This window comes from Triticum aestivum, chromosome 4D, assembly GCF_018294505.1.
Source record: "Triticum aestivum cultivar Chinese Spring chromosome 4D, IWGSC CS RefSeq v2.1, whole genome shotgun sequence".
Lineage (NCBI taxonomy): Eukaryota > Viridiplantae > Streptophyta > Magnoliopsida > Poales > Poaceae > Triticum > Triticum aestivum.
Window position 1 is genome coordinate 328323283 of NC_057805.1, and position 12522 is coordinate 328335804.

A 12522-nucleotide genomic window follows, 5' to 3' on the forward strand; every position below is an offset into this window, starting at 1 on the left:
CTGCAGGACTCCGATCGATGTCAACGTCCATACGGAGGAGACGACGAGTGGATGGACTCTAGTAACGACCCGGGCCCTGGCAGATGCCACGTTCGAGCCCCAGCCCCAGGTATTAATGATGCATCTGCTCTCGAGACATACGTGATCCAACGCGTATCCTGTCTCCTCATCCTCTAGTTCTACTATGTACGTACATGCATGTCTCGCGGAATGCTAACCATTTCGGCTAAGGCGTACAGCAGGCTCGTATGAAGATGGTCCCCTGCGTAGCCACGTACGCTAGCTAATTTAGCCTACAATCCCACACACCAAAGGGCCCCTTGAGACCGAGAGACTGTTGCGCCGTCTAGGCCCAGAAATTTCGTCGGAATTATACGGCATTCCACAATGGCTGATGTTTGGCTCCAAAGTACTACTAGACGAACTGATAGCTAATTTAAGCGTGTGGTAGTTACCACTACAACTACCAAGACCGACCGACCACCTTGCATGTGCAGAGGCAGTGCAAGGTGAACGCACGAGCCAGGCTTTGTTAAGCTGGCTCACAGTCCCAGCCTGTACTCCTGCCATCGCAAGTGACTTGGAGCCCCCTTCCCAACGCTCTAGAGACGACCCGGCCACACGGCAGTACAGCACGGCCCTTTCTTTTACTCCTACACTCGTACTTGTACTAGTATATACACCGTATAAAAATGCTCAACGATACGTACTACCCATGTATGCTTGTCAGGTGGAGAAGAAGGCACTTGCCACGTTGCAAGACATACAGGCTTTGTCATCATGTTCTCTTGCCGAGAGAGAGAGAGAGGCACCGAACTGAATGATGCTTAATCTTATCTGCATACGCGCAGTGCTGATCGATCATGTAGCGGCAAGGGCCTCCTAGCTTGTCATGTCTATCTCTCTACGCTTCTTGGCTGGTCCATGGCATATGCTCGCTTCGTATGTGTGGGGCAAATCCTGATAGGTAGGGGTATGATGGTACCATGTATGACTGTCTATGCATCATATTTTCCTTCCCTGAGTTCTCTCAATCACATTTTGGGTGACCAGAAAATGGCAAACGTACCAGGCATGAGAGAGAGAGAGAGAGAGAGAGAGAGATATGGTCTGCTAGATCTTTCTGATAGGCCTAAATGTACTACTGCGTCACCGATGATCGGGGATTCCATCTCTAATCTTTTGCAGAAAAGGAATGCACGGTTGATGGACGGCAGAGGGGTGCTCATGTGGATCGCACAACGGGGCCCCAACCCCAGAGGGCGAGAATATATGATTGGAGCTGTACACTGGTATGTACCAGCAGCGTTATTGCACCCAAGATACTTGACTTTAAGTGGTGATGATGTGCTAACGTTGCCGGGTGCCCAACAGAAGTGAACGGATTGTGCAGCAAAGGAGCGGACGACGAGCCCTGCATACAGTCGAATCTCATAATAGAGCCCTTCCAGTGTGTTTCTTCAGTTGAACACACGGGGAAACTGCCCTCAACATATACTCCTCGTCACCCACCTTATAGCAGTTCAGATTCTTTTGTCCTGGTTTACACGTACACTTCAACAGATGTACGTATTTTACTATTTTAGCAGAGTTGTGAGATGTCACTGGACAGGGACACAGAGTGATTGTCCCTCCTAGCTCTCGTCCATATGACATATAGTACTGGTAACACACTTGTCAATTGGGATGGTGATGACGAAGCTTAAACAATGGTTGCACCGAGAAGTTGAAGCCCCTCCTCTCCACCAGGCGCCAGGCTGTGCGAATGAGACTATGAGAGGCTGGCTTGCTTCCGGGGAAATGCAAGATGATTCTCTTTTTTGGAAAAGATGAAATGCAAAGGGCAGAACGTGCGTGATCTTATCCCCACATCTTAGCATCCCTTGCTCCTGGCTCCTGGGCAACCCAAAAAAGAGGTCAACAACAACCAACCCCAAGGCCAAGGCCAAGGGCGGGGAAGGGGGCCTATACATTTCTGGGTCCATACGCCGTCTTTCTCAGCCATTAGACACGCCCAAAAACCACGTCACTGTTCATTAAGCAAAGATCTTAAAGCATACTCCAGAAGAAAACACCACACCGGTCTCCGTCTCGTTTCGGTTTTCAGCACGGCCTCCTCCTTCTCATCATGGTCCTCTCCCGAGCCCGAACAAGGCCGTGTCTCCACCCAACACGGCGGCCGCACCGCACCTACCACCTGTGCGTGCGTGCGCGCGCACCAATCCAAGCCGCTTCCCTTTAGACCCAACATTTCCAAGATAACACGAGTACTCCTACATTGGATTGGCATGTCACGTACAAGGCCGGTAGGCGTGGGCTTGCCGATCACATTTGGGGATTAGCTTTTCTCCTCGCGCGTTGGCTGAGGCGGTCGGTCGTGCTCGGCCGGCGCTGACACGCCAACCGCCGGCCGTAGGCCAGCCCACCAGAACCCGGCGCCTCCTGCAAGTGCACATCCATCGATCCCATGGCCATGGCGATCGAGGACCACCCCGTACGTGTCTCCATCGGTCGACTGCTCCTAATAGAGTATTGCGATACGGCACTTCAAGGGCAGGCAGAGGCAGCATATATCAAGGGTTCCAGAAAGGCACCAACATTTTGTCTCTCTAGCTTAACTAGCCTTCTTCTGCCGTCCCGAGACAAGGAACTGCCGGAGCGACGGCAAGAAAGGTATCATTCATGGCTTTTGGCAACAAAACACAACCAAAACTATGTTCGGCGCCGCTAGCCCGATCTGTAGAAAAGCCAAGCACCTGCAGGCATGCCAACCAGAAAATACGCCCTCGTTTTTACTCGGCCAATCTATGTGCGCTGTCCGTACGTGCTTCAGTGTCACGACTGAATCCAACGTTAGCAGCTGTTCAAATCAAAACGAAACAAAAATGTTGTCTGTTGGGTCCTCGCAAAAAAAGAAGGCGGCTAAGAGGACGTTAGGTGCACCAGAACGCTAGCATACAAACAGAAATGCAATCAGATAGGAGTGATTAGCTTAGCGTTGGCTTTACGAATGATCAACACTGTACCTTGTTATCTTGCTATCTAAAAAGAACACACTGTAGTACCTTTCGGAAACGGAGCCCGGAGAAGAATTTATACCGCGGAACGAACCACAAGGAACGACGCATCATCAGTAAGTAGATTTCTGAACCCTAGATGGCACAGCAAGAAAAGAAACCAACACGTGAAAAGGTGGAAATGGGCGTCGGTTAGACCGTCAGCGTCACGCATATCACACCGGAGCGCGGCTGGCGAGGGCAGAAACCGACGCGTGTGGCGGGCACCGAACGGGGGCGTGCCCTTCACCACCTCCCCTTCCGTCGGGTCGGGTGACTGGGACGACGGCGAGTGAAGACTCGGGTACGATACGATTGATTCCAAGGAACAAATGACACCAAATGTTCCTTCTACAATATTCAGCAATGACATATGGTTGGACGCACGTATCGGGCAGGAGGTCGACAAATAGATACGAGTAGATGCTTAGTGGGAGCTGGCAAGGAAAGTGAGATGATGAGGAGACCTTTTAGCAGGCCTCTATATACCAGGGGTGAGGTGCTGATGAAGGGCACGGGACAAAAGAAAAGAGAAGAAAATGTTTGATCAACGGAGAGGAAGAGCACAATAATGATTTGCAAAAGAAAGAATAAAGCGGCGAGCCCAGCAAGTGGCGAGCCCTCGAAAAGGAGAGAGACGGGCGGTAGCTCACAAGTCCCGTGTTGGTCGCTGCAACCCAGGGCCTCCACGTCCTCCCCGCACCGCCCGCCCATCTCCCTTCCCCATCCATCATCTTTCAGTCGTCGGGTCGGGAGCTTAACGGAAACGCTCTCCCTATAATTAACTGATGATGAATCTATCGGCAGATGGCGAGTGCTTAAGCTCAAAATGGTTGTTGGTGTCAGCCACCGTAGTGCACGAGCCACAAAGGGAGGATTCCAAGTTACTCATGTCTGCCAGCGATTTCGACATGATCCATCCCAAGGAACCGGTCCATGGAGTAGGAGTGGTAGGACACTCTTCTGCCAGCAGCGTTAAGGCTTGTGCAGGTGTTGCATTGGACCGGCTGACCCTTCAGGGGGATGGATGTGCGAATTGAATTGATTGATTGCCACCGTTTGCCTGCAGAGCACCAATACAACAGACCAAGCCACCAAACAGCAGAGAGTGAGGGAGATATTGCCATTTAAGGGGAAGACGAACAACAAATGCTTGCAAAGTCTGTTTCTCTCCCTCCCTCCCTCTGCTTTTATTTATTTATTATATCATCACCATGATGTGATGATGGGGCTGCAGCTCTGTAGAGTGTAGAGTATGATACAGATGACCTTTTTTGTAGCACCAAACAAAGGATCAAAAATATGTGGGACAACAGACCGCTACCAACACGAACAATCTAGGAGTGGCACAAAACATTTAATTCAACAGAAGAAGAAATTAAAAGAGAACGGGAAGGAGGAGAAGAAGAAGGAGAAAAAATATATAGGTTTTTGAACATGTAACGGTGACCAAGAATTAGAGCTCAGGATTTATACGGGTCGGCGAAAGAAGGAAAAGAATCTTTGTAGTAGTAGTAGTCTGTTTGCGGGCGGTTGGTTACCGGGACGGCTCCACGGCGGCCGGGCCGTACAGGTCGAAGGGCGCCCAGAGCGCGTCCAGCGGGCACGGCCGCCCGCCGCCCAGCCGCGCCCACGGCTTGCCGGACCCCGACCAATGCAGCAGGCTCACCGGCCCCGGGTGGAGGTCGCGGCAGCTGCCCAGGATGTTGTCGCCGCCCAGGCCGTGCTGGTTCCACCGGTGCTCGATCGCCGCCACCTGCCCCGCGAACACCAGCAGGAACGGCGGCAGCGACCCCAGCTCGTAGATGCGCCCAGGCGGCGACTTCTGTATCTCCATCCACCGCTCGATGCGCCGGGTGTAGCCCGCGCGCCGCCACCGCGCCAGGTCGAGCACCATCACGCCGGTGTTGAAGTAGCACGGCCGCCTGCCCTCGAACGTCCCGGCGAACTGCTCCTCCGACCAGAACCGGTCGGTGAAGTACTTGGTGAAGTTGGCGTGGCAGTACTCCGGCGCGCCCACGGTGCGGCCGCCGAGGTCGGTGCGCCAGAGCTTGGCCACGTCGTCGACGAGCACGAGGTCGGAGTCCAGGTAGATGACGCGGCGCACGCAGGGCTCCAGGAGGTCGGCGAGGTAGTTGCGGGCGTAGTTGAGCGGCTCCTCCAGCGCCTGCCGCACCGACGACGAGATGAGCCCCCGGACGCGCGCGGGGTCGAAGTAGTAGACTTTGAACCGGAGCTGCGGGAAGACGGCGCGGACGAGGTCGCCCAGGCTCGGGTCGGAGACGAGGAAGTGGAAGAAGACGCTCTCCGGGCACATGGCGTGCTGGACCACGGAATGGACCGCGGCGACCGAGCCCCTCAGGTAGCCCTCGTCCAGAGTAATCGCGATGTGGACGAGCGAGGGGTCGCAGACATTGCCGGTGGCGTTGCCGCAGTCAGCGGCATTGCGGAAGGACGGCGCGCGGCGGAAGGGGAGGCCCCTCGCGCCCCCGGCGATCTGGCCGGGGAAGCGGACGTGGCTGTCGAACTGCGACGACCGGATGGCCTCGGCGGGCGGGAAGGACTGCAGCGACGGCGACAAGACCACCATGAGCATGGCGGCGGAGAGGAAGCCGGACAGGCGCGCTGCCCATAGCATCGCGCTCCGCCGAGTGCGTTGCCACCGCTTCCTGGCGCCGGGCCGGCCACGGTTGCTGGTCGACCACCCCAAGACGGCGTGCAGGTGGGCGATGGCGTCGTCCAGCGGCAGCGTGGCCAGGGCTGGTGGCTAGGAGCGATAAAAGGGGGCAGCTTGCGGCAGAGTCAGCGCGGATACCTCGCCTCCTCCTCCTTCCTCCTCCTCCTCAACTGGATCGCCTCGTGGTTTCTTGGCTGGCGGATCGGCGCGTGGAGTGGGGGAGAAGCGAGAGGGCATCCAGGCGAGGCGTGGTAATGGAGATTGGAGAGTGGGGTTGAGAATAGGAGGCGACGGCACCCACCAACCCACCGCGGCCACAGGCGAGGCGATTCCCCCGTGCGACTGCTCGGCTTTTTCTGCAGCGGCGGTGGCGTGGTGGCGGCGGCTTATTGTATCTGCCGCTTCGGTTTTATTACCCCTGCGCTCTGATTTTGGGGATTCGGGGGTTTATCTCTCTCGCCGTGCCCTCTTTTCCTCCCGCCTTTGAGAAGGAGCGGCGTGGGAGAGAGGAGAGGACGGGAGGCAGCAGCGGCTCAGCTCACGAATCACTTTGCTCAATTTTACCACTGCTTCCACTTGTTTAAAAATATAATTGTTTTCCGAACCAGATTTTGTATTTCATGCGACATTTCTGTACTGTTTTGCAAATTTGTTAGGGTGTGGCTAGGTCTCATTCAAGCAATATAGCATATAAGAAGAAAAAAGAAAAACTAAAAAGAACTTTTTTGCATTAATCTCCATGCAAAATCAAAGGAATACGAAATCTCGGTCAACTGAGACTTATCAAAACTGAATTTGTTAATATGTAGCATTTGATTTTTTTTTGCACACACACATCGCATGTTAAAAAAGGTGTTTTTAAAAACGAAAATGTTATCAGTCGGTGATAATCCCGGCGAATGTCTTCCCTGCCGTTGCACGGATCTTGGCCAACACCATGTACACTCTCTTTTTATTTTCCAAAAATAAGATGAACAATGTGCACGACGGAGGTTTGAACTCCCAACATTTTGCTAAGGTGGCGGGCACGATAGCCAGTGGACTGACGGAGGGGGTTCTGAAATCTTGAGTTTAAGCCGCTATATATATCTTTGAAGTTGTTTTGTGTTTTAATTTGATTTTTTTATTTTGAAAATTTGGCCAAATTTATTTCCCGAAAATCCTGATTTTAATTACTAAGAGGATGGCATTTTTATTACTGAGAGGGCGGCAATTTTTTTATTTAAGAGGGTGACATTTTTAACTTTTCGAGTCTGACATTTTTTCCTTAATAGGATGGCATTTTATTATTAAGAGAATGACATTTTTATTATTAATGTCATGGTAATTTTTATTGGCCCTGGAAATTCATGTGTGTGCAGGTTTTAGTTACTAAATTTTAAGATAATGGCATTTTTAATTACTAAATTTAAAGAGGATGGCATTTTTTATTACCATAAGAGGATGGCATATTTATTTATTTATGGGATAGCATTTTATTTTTTAGGGGGATTGCATGTTTATTTTTGCAAAGATGGTATTCCTATTTTAATGGGATGACATTGTTAATATTAAGAGGATGGCATTTTTATAATTAATGGCATGACAATTTTTTATTGACCATCGCAATTCATGTTGTGTGAATTTCTTTTGTTTTTTAATAAAATGAATATATAGAATCTAATTTTGGGGCTTATCCATATGAAACAGTTTTTATGTAGAGGATGTTAGTTTTAAACGTTTATCATGGCATTTCCATTTTGTAGATCACGCGAATTTTTTTTTATCATACTTATTGTAAATTTATAAATTGAAGATATGGAAGCTCTTATAAAGTAGAATGACATTTTTTACATAAATGAGATCATTACATTTTGGGTGTTTTCTTCTGTTGCTAAGATTGTTTTAATAAAAAAAAGTTGACTTTTGGGAACGATGGGTAGTGCCACACTGAACGAATCGCTGGAGGTTACTCAACAGAGCGAGCGACTTGAATGTTCTCTGAAGGGCTCCTTCATGGCGGTTCCTATATGGCGCGTAGGTGGCTGCGATTTTGCTTTTATGTTTTTATGTTTCCCATCCCCTTAAAAAATATAAATAAGAATACCATCTTTCCAATATAGAATGACATTCTTATTTTTCTGTTTTTACTTTTGCAAAGGGTATTCTTATTTCAATGGGATGGTATTCTTATTTTTTCCCAGGTTTTTTTTTCTCATTTTTCAATTTTGTTTTCATGTGTTTTGCTTTTTCATTTCGTTTTTTTAGTTTCTTTTCTTTTCCTATTTTTGATTTCTCCTTCATGTCCGTTTCTTCTTCTTTGTTTTTATTTTTTTTCGTTTTTCTGAACATTTTTCTAAAATCTTGAACATTTTTTTGTTCACTGAATTAAAAAAATGTTCATGAATTCAAAATTTGTTCATCATATTCAAAATTTGTTCACCATAATTTTAAACAATGTTCATCAAATCAAAAAAATGTTCATTCAATTTTCAAAAAGTTTACTCGATTTTCAAAAAAGGGTTCTTGAATTGAGAATATGATCATCAAATTCAAAAAATGAAAAATGTTCATCGTATTCAAAATTTGTTTATCCTATTTTTTTAAAATATTCATCAAATTCAGAAATTGTTCATCCATTTTTTAAAAAATTCATCGGATTTTTCTAGAAAATGTTCTTGAATTGAGAATTTGTTCATCAAGTTCGAAAAATGTTCTTCAAAGTCAAAATTTGTTCATATAATAAAATTGTTCATCAATATCCAAATTCACGAACTTTTGTTCAAATTCGTGAACTTTATTCGAATTCAGGGACATTTTTTGGCTCCATAATTTTTTTGAAATTTGAATTTTTTTGAAATCCGGAATTATTTTATAAAAATAAAAAAGATGAAAAAAAACAAGAAAATAGGGGCCCCCCGCCGCTCATTAGCCGGCCTAAAATGGGCGGGCGGGGACTGCGAGGGGTGCGCGTGTTGCACCATATAGGAGCTCCCCTCCTTCATGAGCCAAGGAATCATTCGCTGAAGTTCATCCCCCTCCCCCGAGCTGATGTGCCCTAGATATTAGGGTTCTTTAAAATATATAGGTAGTTCATGTTCATACAATGATAGTTGTTCAAACTGACATGTTGCCAAAATTCAGACAAAGACATAGACAAATTGTTAAAACTAAATAATTGTTAAAACAGTGATAGTTGTTCAAACAATGATAGTTCACTCATGGTTGCCAATTGCCAAAACATAAATGTTGTCAATTGCCAAGACATAAATGGTTCACGCATATATGCAATATAGGTAGTTCATGTTCATAGGTAGCCTCACACCCACATCATAGGTAATCTAAACTTACATACAAACATAAGTTAACTACTACTACTAAATGTATCTTTTCTTTGGTAAACCGCCGCAACTTCTTCACTTCAGTTGGGTGAAACGGTGAGGGATGGGTGTGCCAGCCATGCGTGGAGAGCGGCGCTCAGGACCTGAATGTTGCAGACCCGTTGACTAAGCCTCTTCCACGAGCAAAACATGATCAACACCAAGACTTCATGGGTGTTAGAATCATTACTATGTAATCCAGATTATTGACTCTAGTGCAAGTGGGAGACTGAAGGAAATATGCCCTAGAGGCAATAATAAAGTTGTTAACTTATATCATGATAAATGTTTATTATTCGTGCTAGAATTGTATTAACCGGAAACTTAATACATGTGTGGATACATAGACAAAACACAGTACCCCTAGTAAGCCTCTACTAGACTAGCTCGTTAATCAAAGATGATTAAGTTCCTAACCATAGACATGTGTTGTCATTTGATGAACGAGATCACATCATTAGGAGAATGATGTGATGGACAAGATCCATCCGTTTGTTGGGGAACGTAGTAATTTAAAAAAAAATCCTACGCACACGCAAGATCATGGTGATGCATAGCAACGAGAGGGGAGAGTGTTGTCCACGTACCCTCGTAGACCGAAAGCGGAAGCGTTAGAACAACGCGGTTGATGTAGTCGTATGTCTTCACGATCCGACCGATCCAAGTACCGAACGCACGGCACTTCCGAGTTCAGCACACATTCAGCTCGATGACGTCCCTCGAATTCACGATCCAGCAGAGCTTTGAGGGAGAGTTCCTTCAGCACGACGACGTGATCACGGTGATGATGATGCTACCGACGCAGGGCTTCGCCTAAGCACCGCTATGATATGACCGAGGCGGATTATGGTGGAGGGGGGCACCGCACACGGCTAAATGATCAACTGATCAACTTGTGTGTCTATGGGGTGCCCCCTCCCCCGTGTATAAAGGAATGGAGGAGGGGAGGGCCGGCCCTCCTAAGCGCGCCCCAAGGGGAGTCCTACTGATCCACACATGTATTAACTGATCCACACGTGTATTAAGTTTCCGGTTAATACAATTCTAGCATGAATAATAAACATTTATCATGATATAAGTTAACAACTTTATTATTGCCTCTAGGGCATATTTCCTTCAGTCTCCCACTTGCACTAGAGTCAATAATCTAGATTACACAATAATGATTCTAACACCCATGGAGTCTTGGTGCTGGTCATGTTTTGCTCGTGAGAGAGGCTTAGTCAACGGGTCTGCAACATTCAGATCCGTATGTATCTTGCAAATCTCTATGTATCCCTCCTTGACTTGGTCGCAGATGGAATTGAAGCGTCTCTTGATGTGCTTGGTTCTCTTGTGAAATCTGGATTCCTTTGCCAAGGCAATTGCACCAGTATTGTCATAAAAGATTTTCATTGGACCCGATGCACTAGGTATGACACCTAGATCAGATATGAACTCCTTCATCCAGACTCCTTCATTTGCTGCTTCCGAAGCAGCTATGTACTCCGCTTCACACGTAGATCCCGCCACGACACTTTGCTTAGAACTGCACCAACTGACAGCTCCACCGTTCAATATAAATACATATCCGGTTTGTGACTTAGAGTCATCCGGATCAGTGTCAAAGCTTGCATCGACGTAACCATTTACAACGAGCTCTTTGTCACCTCCATAAACGAGAAACACATCCTTGGTCCTTTTTAGGTATTTTAGGATGTTCTTGATCACTGTCCAGTGATCCACTCCTGGATTACTTTGGTACCTCCCTACTAAGCTAATAGCAAGGCACACATCAGGTCTGGTACACAGCATTGCATACATGATAGAGCCTATGGCTGAAGCATAGGTAACATCTTTCATTTTCTCTCTATCTTCTGCAGTGGTCGGGCATTGAGTCTAACTCAACTTCACACCTTGTAACACAGGCAAGAACCCTTTCTTTGCTTGATCCATTTTGAACTTCTTCAAAACTTTATCTAGGTATGTGCTTTGTGAAAGTCCAATTAAGCGTCTTGATCTATCTCTATAGATCTTGATGCCCAATATATAAGCAGCTTCACCGAGGTCTTTCATTGAAAAACTCTTATTCAAGTATCCTTTTATGCTATCCAGAAATTCTATATCATTTCCAATCAACAATATGTCATCCACATATAATATTAGAAATGCTACAGAGCTCCCACTCACTTTCTTGTAAATACAGGCTTCTCCAAAAGTCTGTATAAAACCATATGCTGATCACAGTATCAAAACGTTTATTCCAACTCCGAGATGCTTGCACCAGTCCATAGATGGATCGCTGGAGCTTGCACACTTTGTTAGCATCCTTTGGATCGATAAAACCTTCAGGTTGCATCATATACAACTCTTCTTCCAGAAATCCATTCAGGAATGCAGTCTTTACATCCATTTGTCAAATTTCATAATCATAAAATACGGCAATTGCTAACATGATTCGGACGGACTTAAGCATCACTACGGGTGAGAAGGTCTCATCGTAGTCAACTCCTTGAACTTGTCGAAAACCTTTCGCAACAAGTCGAGCTTTGTAGACAGTAACATATCGTCAACGTCAGTCTTCTTCTTGAAGATCCATTTATTCTCGATGGCTTGACGATCATCGGGCAAGTCAACCAAAGTCCACACTTTGTTCTCATACATGGATCCCATCTCAGATTTCATGGCCTCAAGCCATTTCGCGGAATCTGGGCTCATCATCGCTTCCTCATAGTTCGTAGGTTCGTCATGGTCAAGTAACATGACCTCTAAAACAGGATTACCGTACCACTCTGGTGCGGATCTTACTCTGGTTGACCTACGAGGTTCGGTAGTAATTTGATCTGAAGTTACATGATCATCATCATTAGCTTCCTCACTAATTGGTGTAGGAGTCACAGGAACATATTTCTATGATGGACTACTTTCCAATAAGGGAGCAGGTACATTTACCTCATCAAGTTCTACTTTCCTCCCATTCACTTCTTTCGAGAGAAACTCCTTCTCTAGAAAGGATCCATTCTTAGCAACGAATGTCTTGCCTTCGGATCTATGATAGAAGGTGTACCCAACAGTCTCCTTTGGGTATCCTATGAAGACACATTTCTCCAATTTGGGTTCGAGCTTATCAGGTTGAAGCTTTTTCACATAAGCATCGCAGCCCCAAACTTTAAGAAACAACAACTTTGGTTTCTTGCCAAACCACAATTCATAAGGCGTCGTCTCAACTGATTTAGATGGTGCCCTATTTAATTCGAATGCAGCCGTCTCTAAAGCATAACCCAAAAACGATAGCGGTAAATTAGTAAGAGACATCATAGATCGCACCATATCTAGTAAAGTACGATTACGACGTTCGGACAACCATTACGCTGTGGTGTTCCAGGTGGCGTGAGTTGCGAAACTATTCGCATTGTTTCGAATGAAGACCAAACTCGTAACTCAAATATTC

The 12522-nt window shown here is 46.7% G+C and overlaps 1 protein-coding gene across 1 annotated transcript; it reads right to left on the reverse strand.

Moving 5' to 3' along the window:
• Positions 1 to 4206: 4206 nt before the first annotated feature.
• Positions 4207 to 6204, reverse strand: LOC123097714 (probable galacturonosyltransferase-like 7). Its single transcript, XM_044519526.1, has one exon. It carries the CDS (start codon positions 5692 to 5694, stop codon positions 4594 to 4596), a length of 1101 nt encoding a protein of 366 aa, XP_044375461.1. The 5' UTR covers positions 5695 to 6204; the 3' UTR covers positions 4207 to 4593.
• Between the last annotated feature and the right edge of the window lie 6318 nt (positions 6205 to 12522).